Raw genomic sequence first — 17,143 nt, forward strand, 5'->3', positions numbered from 1 at the left:
AGAGAGTCAGAGGGTGAGAGTATGTGAGGGAGCATGAGTATGAGTGAGTGGGTGTGTGTGTGGAGGGGATCAAATATAGGGCCTGTCTGGATGCCAAATACTCTAGGTACGCCCCTGGTGTTAATCTCTCTGTGTTGAAAGTTTACAGTATATAACTTTATTGTATGAATATGTAAGCATTTGAAATGGTACCAAAATCTGGAGACAAGATTAAATGTGATGAGTGTACTGAATTGCTGATATTTAAAATGATATATTACTACCTCTACATGGAGAGTAGTCATCCCATACAACTTCACTAATGTCACACAAAGATTTAGAAGCCAGACTATATAGGGATATAGTGTTTCATATCACCACCACAACAAGCTGGAGTGTGTGCAAAACATCATCATACACATACTGTATGTATAAAATATTAAGAATTCAATTAACGCTTAATCCCGGACCTGTATTAGTAAAATATGATATAATGAGTCATTATACTAATATATACAAATATATAACTATAATTTCAGAATTAAAGTTATTGTTACGGCTTTCCATTGAGGTAGAACTGTATTGTTTCCATTATCCTGTATTTACAGCTCAACCAGTGTAGAGCAAATGTGGAAGTTTATAAAAAAAGATAATTAAGCTGTTCTGCTTACAACCTTTGTACCATACAGTTAATATTTTACTGATTAGCTTTACACAGGCACAACCCTCTGGCTTTTGAATTGAGGAGATATAAAGGCCAGCATCTGCCTTCCCTGTTCCTGCAGCACCTTTTCCCAGCACGATGGCCAAGGGCTTCTATGTTAGCAAATTGATTGCCGTTGTTGGCATCCTGTTTGCTGTTGCTGCTGTGTCTACTATCATAGCTCTATCAATTGTGTATTCCCAGGAGAAGGAAAAAAACTATGAGCTTAACAATCCCCCTGAAACAACAAGCACAGCCACAACAAAGGTCACATCAGGATCTCAAGCTTCAAGCTCAAGTGGCAGCCATGGCACCAGTCCCAGCAGCAGCAGCCATGGCACCTCTCCCACCAGTGCTCCATCTGATGAACCATGGAATAAGTACCGGCTTCCAAAATCCCTCATTCCATATCATTATGATGTTGAACTGAAACCAGTTCTAGAGAAGAATCCTCAAGGGCTTTATGTATTCTCTGGAAAAAGTACTGCTTATTTCACATGTCGTGAAGCCACCAACCTTGTTTTGATACACAGCAACAAGCTCAACTACACCACTACACCTACCAAAGCCATTCTTCGTGATGCTGCTTTAAATACTCTTGCTATATCAAATATAAGAGAAGTGCCAGTGACTCAGTATTTGGTGATACATGCTGCTAACGATCTTGAAGTTGGTAAAAACTATTCTCTGTACACTGAGTTTGTAGGGGAGCTGGCAGATGACCTGGCTGGATTTTATCGGAGTGAATACGTGGAAGATGGACAAACCAAGTAAGACTTGGAATAATGTAACCTAATGTACAGTGTCCGCTATTTGATGTTGAGAGGCAACTCTATTGACAGTACATGCATAAATTAATAGCTGAACGTACATTATGTAGATCTTTAATGGTAAATCTATCTTTTTGGTACTAGGATCATTGCCACGACTCAGATGCAGGCCCCGGATGCCAGGAAAGCATTTCCCTGCTTTGATGAGCCAGCAATGAAAGCAACGTTCAACATCACCCTAATACACAAGCCAGACTATGTAGCTCTATCAAACATGAATCCTATAGGTAAATGTTTATCATAAATACAATAGCATGTACTATCACAGTATATACCCTCTTCCAGCTGGGTGACTGGGGGGAAAATAAGGGGGGTCAACACAAATTGCATTCAAAATTAGATGCCTTTGGTTTGTAGCATTCACTCCCTGTGGTCTTTAACACAATAGAACTTTTTTATGATTTTCATGTTTTTTTTTTCATTTTTAGCTAAACATGTAATAGAAGATAATGGAGAAACCTGGAATGTCACAGTGTTCGACAAAACTGTGAAGATGTCCACATACCTTGTGGCTTTTATAGTCTCCCAGTTCAGTTCTACTGGTGATCCAGGAAACAGCACAACCACCGGGGTACGTTGGATTACAGAGTTACACTTGCTTTTTGTGACATGATTTTTGTCCACAAAGCCTTTAATTATTTTTGGGTTTTGAAAGATGTAAGTGCAAGATGACATACAAAAATGTTAGAGGCATGATTGGCTTTATGGAACGATGCATGAATTTTACATTTTCTAATCTAGGTTCAGATCTGGGGCCGTAAAAAAGCTATTGAAGATGAGAAACAAGGAGAATATGCATTAAGTATAAGCAAACCAATTCTGGATTATTTTGCGAAATATTATGATACCCCTTACCCTCTGCCAAAATCAGGTGTGTATAACCATTAGCAATTGTAATATTACGAAAGCATTTTAGATGTGTATTAAAATGTGTAATGCAATAAATGAGTCGGTATCTGCTGGTAGAATACACATAGCATTATTTATATCAATGCTCAAAAGCATATATAGAATCCCAAAACACATTTGGCGAAGAGCCCAATTCATGCTGAGCCGTTTTATTCAACATTAGAATCTTTGCATGAGAACTACTATTTATCTTATTCTAGTTTTGATATTTAGAAATAAATAAAATGGGAGAAACCCTTGTAATAATTATCACCCACCCCCTTTTCCTACATATTTTTTCACTAAAAGAACTAGTTTTGCAATAAATCAAACAATTATTTTGGGGTTGGTATTTATGTTAATATCAATTCCCTGCTAACTTTAAACTCTGTTCTGCAGACCAAGTTGCTCTTCCTGATTTTAGTGCTGGAGCCATGGAGAACTGGGGGCTGGTGACCTACAGGGAGACTGGTTTACTATTTGACCCTAAGGTGTCATCTATTAGCAACAAGGAGAGAGTGGCCACATTGGTAGCTCATGAACTTGCTCATCAGGTATGTTGCACCCTCACAGACTGAAGGTATAGTGTTGGCAAGTGTTGATGCCTTAATTGGGCATAGAAAAAGATGTAAAGTTACATAAGCTTTTGTATATAAATAGCGAGTGAGGGGTTAAACTTTCCTGCAAACTCTCCTCACAACTCTCTCTTTAGTGAATAAACCCCATTCGATGAATTAAAGTGCATAACCTAAAACTAGAGGGTTAGAGGCTTAGATGTAATGTAAGGAAATAGTACTTTACTCAGAAAGTTGGGGATAAGTAAAGTAGCCTCCCAAAAGTAGGCTAATCTAGTGAGGGAACCTAAACATGTATGGGATAGACATAAAGCTTTCCTGAATGAAAGACGAGACCAAGGATTGACTAGAGTCTAAGTCTCTACATCAGGAAAAAATGGACAGACATGGCCCAAATATAATGTTTCTATGTTCTATACTTCACTTTCAGACCAATGTCATAGTTACCCCCTGTAAAGCTGGTGCCCCAATCTTAGTTGTATATACAGGGTTAATTCTAGCAAAGAAGCTCTAGACATGAAAAGAATGAGATCTCATATTGAATGTTTTTTTTTTAAATTACAATACTTATTATCTTCTTGCTTTAGTGGTTTGGGAACCTTGTGACGATACGATGGTGGAACGACCTGTGGCTGAATGAAGGATTTGCCTCATACGTGGAGTACTTGGGAGCAGACATAGCAGAGCCTACGTGGAACATAGTATGTTTTTTTTTAGATTCTCTTATAAAACTCCATTTACTTGGACTTTACAATTTAACAAGTAAAATGTCTTTGGGCTGAAATTACATTTTGCGGCGCTACATGCCAGGATCCATGATTGGTTAATTTGCCCTATCCCATTTCATTAAACCCCCACAGAAAGACTTGATAGTGCTGTATGATGTACACCGAGTAATGGCAATTGATGCGTTGGCTTCTTCTCATCCACTCACATCAAAAGAAGAGGAAGTGAACACTCCAGCTGAAATAAGTGAACTATTTGACTCCATCGCTTACAGTAAGGTAAAGAGGTCCCACATGGCTAAAAGTAGACATGTGCACGGCAACCAAAATCGCTTTGGGGGAAATTTTCATTTTTTGCCGAATTTCGTTTCCCAGCTGCTTATTTCTGACAAAATTGGGGGGTCTTTTTTGATTCGTAACGACATTCCAGGGTGTTCCCAAAAGGGGGAGGTCCCTGACGCCTTCTGGACTCCTTTAAAAAAAGTTCCCCCAGAATTAGGCCAGTCAAAAGAGGTGCAGCAGTAGTAGAGCACCGGGCCTGGACAGGCAGACACTTGCACATCATAGGTATATGCAGCCCTGTGTAGCAGGACTGAATTTGCCCAGTATTATAGATTTTTTTTACAAAAAGGTTCCCCCAGAGTAAGGATGGCCAAAGAGATGCAACAGTAGCAGTAGAGCACCAGGCCTGGGCAGACAGACGCTGGCACATCATAGGTACATGCAGCCCTGTGGAGAAGGAGTGGATTTCCCCTAAATTATAGATTTTTCCCCCCAGAGTAAAGACGGTCAAAGATGTGCAGCAGCAGCAGTAGTAGTAGTAGAGCACTGGGCCTGGGCAGCCATATATTATAATGACTGGTTTGATCACCAATATTTATGGCCAAATGACCAACTGTATTAATCAATTAAACCCTTCTCAGGAACAGGGAAAAAATGTCTGCTGCAGTCCCTGTAATACATCACAATAGTCACTAGAGCTTCTCAAATCCACTACAACAGTACATTTTCTGCACCAAAATAAACTATTCATTAACTAGCAAGAGTATGAGTAATGAGCATCAATCTCAGTCATTGATATTTACCCTCCTACATATAGTCCCTAACACTTTACCTCATGAACGAGCGCCAAAACGGCTTGTAATGGCGGCAGCTACACGTGGCAACGATTCTAACGAATCCAAACGAATTGTCATCACTTTTGCAATTCGTTCTCATTAGTTTTGCTGTGAAGTTTCCTGTGCATTGTACATAATTAGGTCTATTTTCATGTAGGGGGCTTCTGTCATCCGGATGTTATCAAACTTCATCACAGAAGATGTATTTATTAAAGGACTGGCTGTAGGTATCTTATCTTCTTCAGTTATATTAGCATGCTAATATTAAGTACACACATTTAGTTTTGATTTATTAGCAAAAGCTGAATAAACATAAAGTAGAGTCTATTAATTGTAGTTATTGTGTCATGCATATTGTGAAATAATTAAAAATGAAACAACCTAAGACTCCACCACTTTCTTAATGGTTGAATTGTGTGAACTTCATTCAACAAATGGAGGAACTAGTGCACTCCTCGAGGGGTTCAGCATATAAAAATGGTTTGAAGTGGTTACCTTGGCATTCTTTCCTGATGTCTCTGTCCTTTGTCGATCTGCTTGGGGGGGAGGGTTCTCCTGATTAGACCCCTCGTATAGCTCATACATGTCAATGGGTTCGGGACACCTACCTTGTGCTGATAATCTCTATTTTCATTTCCTTGGTTCACCTTTCGGATATGCTTGGCGATCTCCTTTCGTGCAGTTCTCCACCGGTCGGGATTTACAATCCCTATTTTTATATTTAGTTTGAGTTTATGTTTGTTTGCATACATTTATTTTGATGACTCATTCTCCTCCTGTGTACCCACATGTCATGTTTGCAACTTGCTTTTATACCATTGTATAAACTCATAACATCTAAGATAATGTATTGCATATTTTACGATATTAAGTATCGTTCTGGTCATTACGAACTCTGAGATATCTTACGCTTACCTGCGTTGTGCATGTACTCTTTTTTACTGTCGGCCTGATGCCGCTCTGTGTGCTTCGACCACTGTACGGATTTATGCTTACGATGACATGTATGTATTTTCATATATTTTAATAAAAATAAATAAAATTATTTTTTCCAGACCTATCTGAAAGCTTTCGAATACGATAACACAGTGTACACTGACCTGTGGTTCCATTTGCAACAAGTGAGTAACAGTGTTAACAATTAGATTTAGGACAGGGCAAGGTTTCTAGGAGTATGTTCAAATTAGGAAAGCCCCGGGGAAAATTAACCTCCGTATTCTGCCTGTTTTGGTGCTAAAGGTGCTAAATACAAGGAGGCAGATTTTTTTCAGGGATCTTTAACAGGAGAAAGGTTTGAAATTTTCTATAAGGTTACACACACATATAGAAATATACAGTATATATACTGTATATATATAGTGCATTTAGTTTGCATTTTGGCAAATAAGTGTTTTGCTGTTAATCTGAATTACTGGGGTATTGATGAAACATTCTGATAGATAAGATGTAAACTGCCACTTTCTAGGTAATATTAATACAATTACTAATGTTAAGTTACCTGTTTCCTTCTTCAAAGGCTGTCAACTCAAATGGACTGACACTTCCTAATAATATTAGCGCAATCATGGATACATGGGTCCTACAGATGGGATTCCCTGTAGTGAAAATTGACACAACAACCGGAACTGTAACTCAACAACACTTCCTTTTGGATCCAGAATCTGTGGTTACCCGGCCATCTGATTTCAAGTGAGTTTAACCAAGAAAACAAAAATGGAAATTTCAAAGAATAAGAGAGAGTAATAGCAAAGAAAGGTTAGACTACTTGACTATACAGGAATGATGATATATTAACATACATGGGAGAAAAAAGCTTATATGTTCATGTAAATTATATGGACAAATGTATTGGGACACCTGACCATTACACCAACAGGGACTTTTATGACATTGCATTCTAAATACATAGACATTAGTATGTATTTTAGCCCATTCATTCAGTAGAGCATTTGTGAGGTCAGGCACTGATGTTGGACGAAAAGGCCTGGCTTGTAATCTCCGTTCCAGTTCATCCCAAAGGTGTTTGATGGGGTTGAGGTCAGGGCTCTGTGTGGGTAGTCAAGTTCTTCCACACCAAATTCATCCAACCATGTCTTTATGGACCTTACTTTGAGCACTGGGGCACAGTCATGCTGGAATAGAAAAGGGCTTTCCCTAATCTGTTCCCACAAAATCGGAAGCTTAGCGTTGTCTAAAATGTTTTGGTATACTGAAGCATTAAGATTTTCCTTCACTGGAAGTAAGCGGCTCAAACCCTAATGTCAATACTTAAGAGGTGTGTCCCAATACTTTTGTCCAAGATACAAACTATAGAAATTCTGCATATGAGCATGCCATTTACAAATAATGTCTGGTTATTTTAAGTGTTGTACATTTCATATGTATTTATTGTCAATCGTTTTTTTTTAGTTACACATGGATTGTGCCGATTTCCTATTTTAAAACCGGTAACTCTGGAAGTGCATGGCTTCAGAAAAAATCAGGTATCAAGTATTATTCTTCCTCTTTATGCTATTAATTTTGCTAAACAAAGTTGGGAAGGATGACAAATATGCATTTATTATTTCAAAACTGTAACTTTTGTTCCATAACTAAGTATGTACAGCTTGCTTAAAGCTGCAGAAATACAGGATCATTTTGGTGGAGCCACCATGGCCAAGTTGGTTTATTCACCGAAGGGAGGGTCAACAGGAGATTTTGCAGGAAAGTTGTGGTTTTAGCTTTTTATGAAGGGCTCCTCAGCTGTTGAATTATACCGTATTTGCTCGATTATAAGACGAGGTTTTTTCCAGAGCAAATGCTCTGAAAAATACCCCTCGTCTTATAATCGGGGTCGTCTTCTAATCAGACCCCAAAAAATGGCTGGGGCCATGCTGCTTACCGGTCGCGAGCAGCGTCTCTTCTGTTAGAAGCAGGAGGACAGGAAGCTTGCAGCGTCCTCACAGAACTCTATCTCCCCCTCCCTCCTCTGGGGGCGGGGCCAGAGAAGTTGCTGGTACAGCCGGTCCCCTGCAGAAGTCTTCAAGTGAGAGATCTGCAGTTCAGGTAAGGGGGTGGGGGAGGGTTTTTGGGTAAGTATGTGTGATTAATGTGTGAAGTATGTGTGATTAATGGAATGAATGAGTATTTAAATGTTTGTGAATGTGTGTTTGTGTGTGATAGCATGGATGTGTAAGGGGGGTGGGGGTTGTAGCATGGCATAGGGAGGCTGTAATCCCACTACTATCATCCCCAGGTTCCAGCAATGGAACCTCCAGAAATGCATTTTAACCCCCTATATGCCACTCAGCCCCATGATATGCATATATACCTCCAGAAATGCATTTTAACCCCCTATATGCCACTCAGCCCCATGATATGCCTTTTAACCCCCTATATGCCAGAGTGGCATATAGGGGTATAAGGCATATCATGGGGCAGAGTGGCAAATAGGGGGGGTATAAAGCATTTCTGGGGGCAGAGTGGCATAACTGGGGGGGGCAGGTTGGCAAATAAAAGGAAATTTAAAAAATATATTTACATGAATTAATATTTACTGGTAAAACTTTTTTTCCTATAGGGTCGTCTTATATTCAGACTTTTTGTTTTTTTCCTAAATTAATATTTTGATTTTGGGGGGTCGTCTTATAATCGGGGTCGTCTTATAATCGAGCAAATACGGTATATGATACAGAGTCCACTCAACTCTTATTGCTGGAGAAAGTTGCTATTGTTGCCCCTTCTGTACACTGTTCCTTTAGTAAGTTATTAGAGGTAAATAGAGCAACTTTGCAATTCTTTGACCAGTCTAAAATAAAATTATCAGGGTTTACTCATACACTACTTTTTTATTCTGCGGCAGCATTGCAAGGGTTATTTAAAAAACATTTTCCTGTGAACGCTAAGAGTGTCTTTCTTACTTGTCTTCCTGGTTTTCCTCAAAATTGACAGGTAAAAACCACCTGGAAAGAATTTTATTGCTCAGCATGTTACAATGTTACAACAAGAACTCTGTCGGCATGAAGAAAATGAACTTAACTTTGCAACATTGTAACAAGTTGAGCAATAAATATTTTCGCTGATTTTCACCAATGAAAACTGACCCAGCACTGCTAACATGAAGCCATGATTACAATTAAGAAAATACCCTCTTATTGACCCTCTTTATAAATAAGCAATGTAAGGCTTCCCCAGAATAGAAAAAGTAGATTGTTAATAACCCCTCCAATGCTGGTGCCTATTTAATTGTTAGAATACATGAAATCCAGGCTAACCCAGCCCTATATAAACTCATTAATAGGTAACCAAACTATTTCCTGTAATTATCTTTCCAATCTGTATTTCCAGCGTGATACCTCTACTTACTTGATGATATTAAATCATTTCATTTTTTTGTCTTAATATCCTTTTCCTACTTATTTAGAGATCCCTTTTGCAGCCATTTTTAATATATATAACATTTAGACATATAATTGTATATATAGTTTACATACACATTTAATAAATACTCAAACATACATGCAAAACATAGATATGATGATGTGTAGGGTTTCAAACCTATATGTAAAGGTTGCACAGTATTTATATTGAATATCTTCTAGACATTAGAATGGCTAGTTTAACTTAAATAGCTGCTTGAAGTTTTACTTTGATCTGCTTAGACAAGTAGTGATTTTGAAAATGTCTGGATTTTGGATGGATGATTGGGATTCAGCTTTGGATCCCAAAACATTAAAGAAATGTTTTTCAAATACTTTCTGATAACATTTTCTCCCAACTTGTATCAAATACTGAAAAAACAGAATCACACTGTGCCAGCGCATGAGCATTGGGCTTGGCCGCTTGAATAAATTGTCTGTAATGTTAATTTGTCAATGTGTTCTATTTATTTTTTTACATGGCTAGAATTATTGAATGAATTTAAGACCACTGGAAGTGAATGGCTTCTAGCAAATATCAATGTCACGGGATACTACAGAGTTAATTACGATGATGGAAACTGGGACAGGCTTATTGCGGAGCTGCAGAACAGTCCTTTGGTGTGTATGATTTGTGGAATATCTCTGACACAGAAATTAGAGCTGTGCATTACTTGTGCTTTTAACCCTAGGGTGTTTTTATCACTCTAAAATACTTTTCCTCATGGAAATTGTTGGTCAGACTGGGCATAAGGCAAAGGTGTATATGTATAAATACATATATAAGGAAGGAGCAGTTTGCGGAAAAAACACCTCATTTCAATACAGCCCCCGTTGTATACTTGCAAAATGAATAGAAAATCTGACACCCATACCTTGTCTCATTTTAAGTCACGTCACCTTTCTAAAGCCATATGCTGTGAGCAACAATGTTAGCGAAGACAAGGAGTGATTACAGATCATCAACCAGTGCCTTAAAGCATGGATATTTTGTGTTGAAACTGTCACTTCTCTACATTTCTTAAGTCTTATCTGATAAGTGAAATGATTATTTAAGGAGCACTTATGAGCATTTTTTATATTTTCTGCCTTGCAGAGTATTCCTGTTATCAACCGTGCCCAGATCATTGATGATGCCTTTAATTTGGCAAGGTGAGCGATGTCTAAAATTAAAGCTAAAATGCATTAAAGCCCTTTTTGACAGATATATTGACCCGCTAGTGATTTCTTAGTTTGCCAATGACCCTTTTCAATAAAATCCGTATATATTTATTCTTATCCTTACTGAATCTACCTATATTTTTTGTTTTCATATTTATCTGTTGACATTTTACTTTTAATTAGCATTTTTAAGGATTAATAAGTTAAGGTTTTATGTGATAAAAAGCGGATTCATTTTTCCCTTATGTTTCAGAGCCAAGTATATCAATACAACAAGAGCTTTAGACACCACGAGATACATCTCCAATGACACTGAATACATGCCCTGGCAGGCCATGTTAAGCAGCCTCAATTACTTTACACAGATGTTTGATCGCTCAGAGGTGTACGGGCCAATGAAGGTATTACCCCATTATCACTGCTCTGATACCTGCCATACTGTTCTGTTTGTCATTACATGGGACCTTCTCAGCAGCGGCTTGTGTTCCCACCAACTCAGTTTACAACATAGAGGCACAAAAAGTTTAATGGCCCGATAAAAACTATCGCTCTGATAACATATCTTTTTTTCATGCTAAACTTCATGCTAACACTTACTGCAAATGTTTTCATAAGAAAAGTAACTTTGGGCCATGCTAGCAAACTGAAAATTGATCTGCAATATAATAAAACATAGATGCATTGAATTTAATTCTATATCTACATGGCACAGATAAGGTGCGGTGGTGACTACATGAGGTCCTTGCTATTCTAAACACCCCAAGTAAAACTAATGAAGTAAATTTCAAAAAAACACATCTGGGAATGACTCTAAAAACTAAAATCACATTGTCTCCTGCTAGGCTAAATCTGTTTTTCTGGTTGGGAGAAACACATAATTGTCCACTATCCTATCCCAACCAGCCCCAGTTATTACATTGAATAAGAATCCTTAGTGAGATAGCAAAAACTGTATGTATTGTTTTTAGCCATTTGCTTTGTTTTTAGCCAATGTTGCAATGGTGCAAAATACCTGTTGGAGGTGCATAGTGGGGATGACATAAACTGCGTATAGTTGGTTAGTTTGGTTAATATGTTGGTTAATATAGAAAACACATTAAGTTTACGTAATACAATATTATTTATCTTCAACAATAGCTTAGTAAATAGAATGATTTGCTTTGTCTTACAGGAATACTTAAAGAAGCAAGTCACTCCTTTGTTTAAACACTTTGAAAAAGTCACGGAAAATTTTACCAAACGTCCAGAATCCTTAACAGATCAGTAAGTGGAATGAGGGATTGAGTGGGCTTTTTACATTTTGCAATAGTTGATCATTCCTACATGAAAGAAGGGATCAAATTATTACTTAGAAAATCTGTTTTGGAAGGCTTTTTATCCACTAGTCAGCTTCTGCAGGTGCAACTGTTGTATAATTTCACATCTCTAAGCAAATGTGATGAGATTAGCTGCCAATGTAAATGTGTTATACAATGCCTCAAGAACTGGATTGAAAGATTTTCACGGAAAAATAAAGCAAAGAAATAATTGCAAAAGTGATCACAAGTTAGTTGAACTTCTGCCAAAAAGGAAGGTGGCTGGTTTTGGAAATATTATTTGCCAATCCAATTATTTTCTTCCTCAGATACAATGAAATCAATGCTATCAGCGTCGCTTGTTCTTATGGAGTTGCTGAGTGTGGACAGCTGGCAAGTAAACAATTTAATGACTGGCAGAGGACAGGAATTAATAAGTGAGTTCAGTTTATCCGTCATCCATCTATCAATCTCCCACAGAAAAAAGACCATGTGTAAACTTAAGAAATTTAACACAATTGTTTCTTTTCAAATCACAGCATTCATCCAAATCTAAGGTCCAACATTTACTGCACTGCAGTAGCGCAGGGAGGAGAAGCGGAATGGGATTTTGTATGGGAAAAATTTGCTGCATCAGATAATGCGCAGGAATCGGACAAACTCAGGTCTGCTCTGGCCTGCAGCAAAGAGCCCTGGATTCTTAACAGGTAAGGACGAGTGTTTTTAAGACAAGGAATAGGTTGACTAATAATCTACAAACTAAGGAATACAATTTTTTTCACAGGTTGATTTAAAAAAATAAATGGCATTGATAACATTTTAAAACACGTCACGCTTGTATATGTTTAAACCACTGAGGACTCCGCTATACCATTGAGGGCCACCTCGGGATACATGATAATATTGTGTTAGAGACACTTGAGTTAAAGAAAAATATCAGCATTTTCAAACCTGATTAAAAATTTAATGCTTTGTTATTCCTTCTTGTCTTCCTCTTTGAATCAAAAACAACCCAACCTTGGTGTTTTCTTCTGTCTTTGCCAAGTACCGTATATATGTTGTGATGTTCTGCCTTTGATGTGATATCTGTTTTGAACACAGAGATGAATATATAAGTTCTGAGCATTAAAGAGGTTCCACATGCACAATCAAAAGTTTTGAAGAAACAAAACCACATTTTAGATAACTCTCGTCATTTTTTCTGCAGACTTTTGGAGTTTTCACTGGATACCACTAAGATTCGTCGGCAAGATACTGTCTCCACTATTAGCAGCGTTTCCAGTAACGTGATAGGACAGAGTCTTGCTTGGGACTTTGTGAGAGCCAAATGGAGGACCATCTTCACTCAGTAAGCGTCTCCTTTAAGAACCACTGACTATGCAGTGTCTCTTATTAAACATCAAACTAATTGAGTGACACATGCCAATATCATGCTGGATTTTTTTAAAAATGTTTTTGCATTTTGTTTTTTTCACATAGATTTGGGGGATCTTCTTTCTCTTTCGGTAACTTAATCGAACGTGTGACACGGAGATTCTCCACTGAATTTGAATTACAGCAGGTAAGGAACAGAAACAGTTGACTGCCACTGAATAGTTATTCTAATTAATTCTCGTGCCTTTTACAATCATGCTTTACCTCATATCCAGTTTTTGGAAAGGCTGTCCGCGGGCTGCAATAGGAAGAGGGGAGGAGCAATAAGAGAAAAACTTTATTCAGCTCCCACTAGGAGCAGACAGCGACCGCAAACCAATCAAGCAACTTGCTTTGTGGTCGGGGAGTAACACTAAAGTACATGCCGGACCGGAGGCTGCCTGATGGCCCTGATTGTTGCGGCCGCGGTCCTGACAGCCTGCTGCTCGCGGATTGCCGCTAGAATGTGTAAGGCAGCCCCAGGAAAGTGAAATTTTCCCGGTATGCCTCCAGTCCGGCCCTGACCCTCCGCAACCCACTGAAGACAGGGTCGCGACCCACTTTTGGGTGGCGACCCATGAGTTGAGAACCACTGCTCTAGACTGGTCCTTATTATACTATGGTATACTGCATAGCTTAGAAAAAATTATTTTGACAGCTAAGAATCCTCGGTTCTTCTAATCTGTCTATGTCTAATCTGTCTAGATAGTAGAAACCTAGCATGTAGAAATCTTGTTTGGTCCTTAGTCTTGTGTTTTTGATCACAGTACATATTATCTTCTACCTTCTCAGTGGAGTGAAACTTCCTTGCTTTACATCAATGTCTATGACTCCCTAGCTGTCATAGACTCATCCTTTAGTCTTTCGTGATATTTTTCATCCTGCAAAACCTTTACCAATTTAGTAGCTCTCTCCAGAACTATATCCCTCTAAGGTTTCCCGAACGCTACACAATTCTCTAGGCGAGGGCTACCCAGAGATCTGTAAAGATCTGGCTCTATCTGCTACAAATGCTTCCTGTCTTGTAATCAACATGAGCTTTGGGGCTAATACCTGTAATACTCAATGAGTTGGCTTTTGAAGACAATTAACAGAAACAAGGGAACTGAAATGCATGGTATTCATTATCAAATGATCTTCAGACTATCACACCTTTAATGATTCTGCTGCTTCTTATTCCAGCTGGAGCAGTTCAAACTTGACAACCAGGACATTGGTTTTGGGACAGCAACTCGGACACTGGAGCAAGCGATAGAGAAAACCAAAGCAAATATCAAATGGGTGAATGAGAACAAAGAGCCAGTACTTAAATGGTTCCAGGATGCCATTTAAATTCCACCACCTAAGACTTGTGAGGAACAAGTTTACAAACCAGCTGTGCCTATCTGAACTCTTACTCTAAAATGAGTGATCCAGGAACCTCATCCTTTCCTGAACATTAAAGAATATCAAGACTTAGTAGCATCCATGTTTTAGTGGGTTTCTATGAATTACCTTTTTAAGTGATAGAGAAATCCATTTTTGCCAAAATATTATTTTGTTTAAGGTCCTTCTAGAAAAAAAGGGGCCTAATTCAAAATAAACAAGCAGAAACATTGTGCTCAGGTTTGCAATTTATGATTAACATGTAAGACTTGTAAGACTTTTTCATAGACTGCTAAATTAAGACTGAGAATGCATTTTTTTGGTTTCTAGAATTTTAAATAAAATAATTAAAATAAAAAACAGCCTTGCTGGTCTTTATATCTTCACATATGTCTGCAACACATTCTCAATTTAGTTCAGTTATATACTTAATGATGATGTCCCTTTGGGGTTAAACTCACTCTGTAATCTCCTAGACTGTTTCTACTGAAATAGCATTTTACATTGCAAGTACAAGTGGAATAGTTTACCTAGGGTCACTTAAAATCTGTAGAGAGCCGTCCTTGGTCCCTAGTTAGGTTTCTATTTATGTGATACCCATTAGGATGCCTGTATAAACCAATGTGGAGCATGCTAATGTTAGTGAGGTAAACAGTTTTATAGAACTAAATCTTGTGATTCTTTTGGATTTTACATAGAGCTGAGTTGAGTAAAGTGTTACTTCTGTGGGCACCAGGAGCTCCTAATCAGAGCAATACCACACAAGGTGGACCCAATTCATACACTCAGATGAAACCTTCTAAAAGACCATGCCTCTGAACTCTTGCTCAGACAATAGTTAAAGGGGATACAATCCTATACAGCATTAGCAACTAGGATCACACAGTACTTTAAGTAACAACAAACTGAAAAAAGTCAGAGTTGTCATTGTGAGCAGCCTAAAAAGGCTATAATACTTTTCATTTGTACCTTATTGAAATCTATAAGGTATATGCAATCGTTCTAGAAAAACTGAGGTATCAGGATAAGCAAAATAGCGTCGCAGCAACACAAAGTGTTTGATCCAAAGAAACTGAGAGGTTGCAAGGCACGTGATTGTCTGGATGGGGCTTCACTAAAAAAGACATGCAAGAAATGTTTATAAATGTTCCTTTTAAGGGACACAACCACAAAGAAAGTAAAGGAATTTTACGAAAAATAATTAGCCTTAGACATAATTGCTCTGATATTTAAGTTTTTGAGATCCTCAAACATAACCGGAAGTACATGGGAGCCATATTAAAGCATGTCAATAGGTTGCATTATATAGATGAGACAGATGATCATACACCCTTACGTACACCACAGGTGCAGAGCACAGGGAAATGCCATATCAAAGCTCTCATCATTAATATCTCACGTTTTTCTTCCTGCATGAAGGTCTAAGATGACTGTGCATCAATAGTTTAGTCAGTTAGATTACCTTAAGTCTCCCTGCATTAACCCTAAATCATACGGAAGCAGGTCATCTTACAGGAGTAGCTCCCTATGGTTCAATGCAGGCTGGCTCAGGGGCGATTGCCCCCAAGTCTGTCCATAAGGCTAGACCAGCCAATTTGTAGCAGCTAACGGAGGTAGCACTGCAGCAGGGTCTCGTAACGTGATGAATGTTTATGTGTGTGTGAGCATGTATGTGTAAGCAAGGTCAGCCTAATGGGTGTGCGACTTGTACGACCACACAGGCCACAACACCCCATAGAGTGCCTTCTCTGCGGCTCTGCCACAAGCATGGGAGAGATAACAGATCTCCCTCTAACCGTCCCAAGGGATCGCAAGGTCTGTTTATACTGTATATACTGTTTTACTGCTCCCTTGCAATGCGTGCCGGCTGTTGATGCTGAGTGCTGGGATATGATGTCCCTCAGCACTGAAGTTGCGTGAACCATGATGGAACACTGAAAGAGTGTGCTCTCACCCCAGGACTTCAGGAAGGTAAGAGATGGGTAGAAGGGTAAGAGATACTGTATATAGTATAGAATATACATATTTATAGTAAGAAAATGTAAAAAGATAAAGATATAAGGGAGAGGTAATGAGAGAAAGAGGGGGAATATAGTGGGAAGATGGAGATAATGAGAAAGAAGACAGAAGGAGTCTAAGAGATAGGGACATATAGAAAACAGGAGAGAAAAGAATAAGACAATAAGAGACAATGGGAAAGAAGAAAGATAGGAAGAAAGCGAATTTTAAAATGCCCCCCCCCTTATTTACCCTTCCTGTCCCTCCGTCCCTGCCGCCCCCCCATTATCTACCCTTCCTCTCCCTCCCTCCCTATTATCTACCCTTACCCCCCCCCTTGTACTTACCTTTCAGCAGTCCTGCGGCGAGTCTCCCTGTTCGGTCTCGGTGCCGGCTTGTAATGCTGAGCACCGGAAATGGGGTAATCTTCCGGCACTCAGCATTACAAGCCGGCACCGAGACTGAACAGGGAGACTAGCCGCAGAGGAGAGAGGGGTGCCGAGCGGGTACTGACAGCTTGGTAAGCGAAAACCATTCGGCGCCCCTTTCAGGGTCATTTGACATGATGTAACGTGATGTGACTCCTTCACTGGGCCGCTCCAGGGCGGTAAATGAGAGATTGTTTGCACAGAGTGCGAGCAACACAGAGGGAAGCAGTGAGCCCTTGCAAGTGGCACAGATAAGGGGAGTGTATGA

The 17,143-nt window shown here is 38.9% G+C and overlaps 1 protein-coding gene across 1 annotated transcript; it reads left to right on the forward strand.

The window, feature by feature from the left end:
* Window positions 1-746: 746 nt before the first annotated feature.
* LOC128492368 (aminopeptidase N-like) lies at window positions 747-14,614 on the forward strand. The gene is made up of 20 exons (XM_053464896.1): window positions 747-1,452; window positions 1,597-1,739; window positions 1,941-2,083; window positions 2,254-2,383; window positions 2,800-2,954; window positions 3,563-3,676; window positions 3,836-3,979; window positions 4,976-5,041; window positions 5,874-5,939; window positions 6,335-6,507; window positions 7,228-7,301; window positions 9,703-9,836; window positions 10,312-10,367; window positions 10,630-10,777; window positions 11,548-11,639; window positions 12,001-12,108; window positions 12,211-12,378; window positions 12,879-13,019; window positions 13,151-13,232; window positions 14,267-14,614. The coding sequence occupies exons 1-20, from the start codon at window positions 782-784 to the stop codon at window positions 14,414-14,416; spliced, it is 2,958 nt and encodes a 985-aa protein (XP_053320871.1). The 5' UTR covers window positions 747-781; the 3' UTR covers window positions 14,417-14,614.
* The last annotated feature ends 2,529 nt before the right edge of the window (window positions 14,615-17,143 follow it).

Source organism: Spea bombifrons, chromosome 4 (assembly GCF_027358695.1).
Source record: "Spea bombifrons isolate aSpeBom1 chromosome 4, aSpeBom1.2.pri, whole genome shotgun sequence".
Taxonomy (NCBI): domain Eukaryota; kingdom Metazoa; phylum Chordata; class Amphibia; order Anura; family Pelobatidae; genus Spea; species Spea bombifrons.

What these genes read in the sequence shown, in the direction of transcription:
- LOC128492368 (XM_053464896.1), top strand. Translation starts at nt 782, where the DNA reads ATGGCCAAGGGCTTCTATGTTAGCAAATTGATTGCCGTTGTTGGCATC. An exon ending in ACCCGGCCATCTGATTTCAA is followed by an intron (nt 6,508 to 7,227) that starts GTGAGTTTAACC and finishes GTTTTTTTTTAG; the next exon opens with TTACACATGGATTGTGCCGA. An exon ending in CTGAATTTGAATTACAGCAG is followed by an intron (nt 13,233 to 14,266) that starts GTAAGGAACAGA and finishes TTCTTATTCCAG; the next exon opens with CTGGAGCAGTTCAAACTTGA.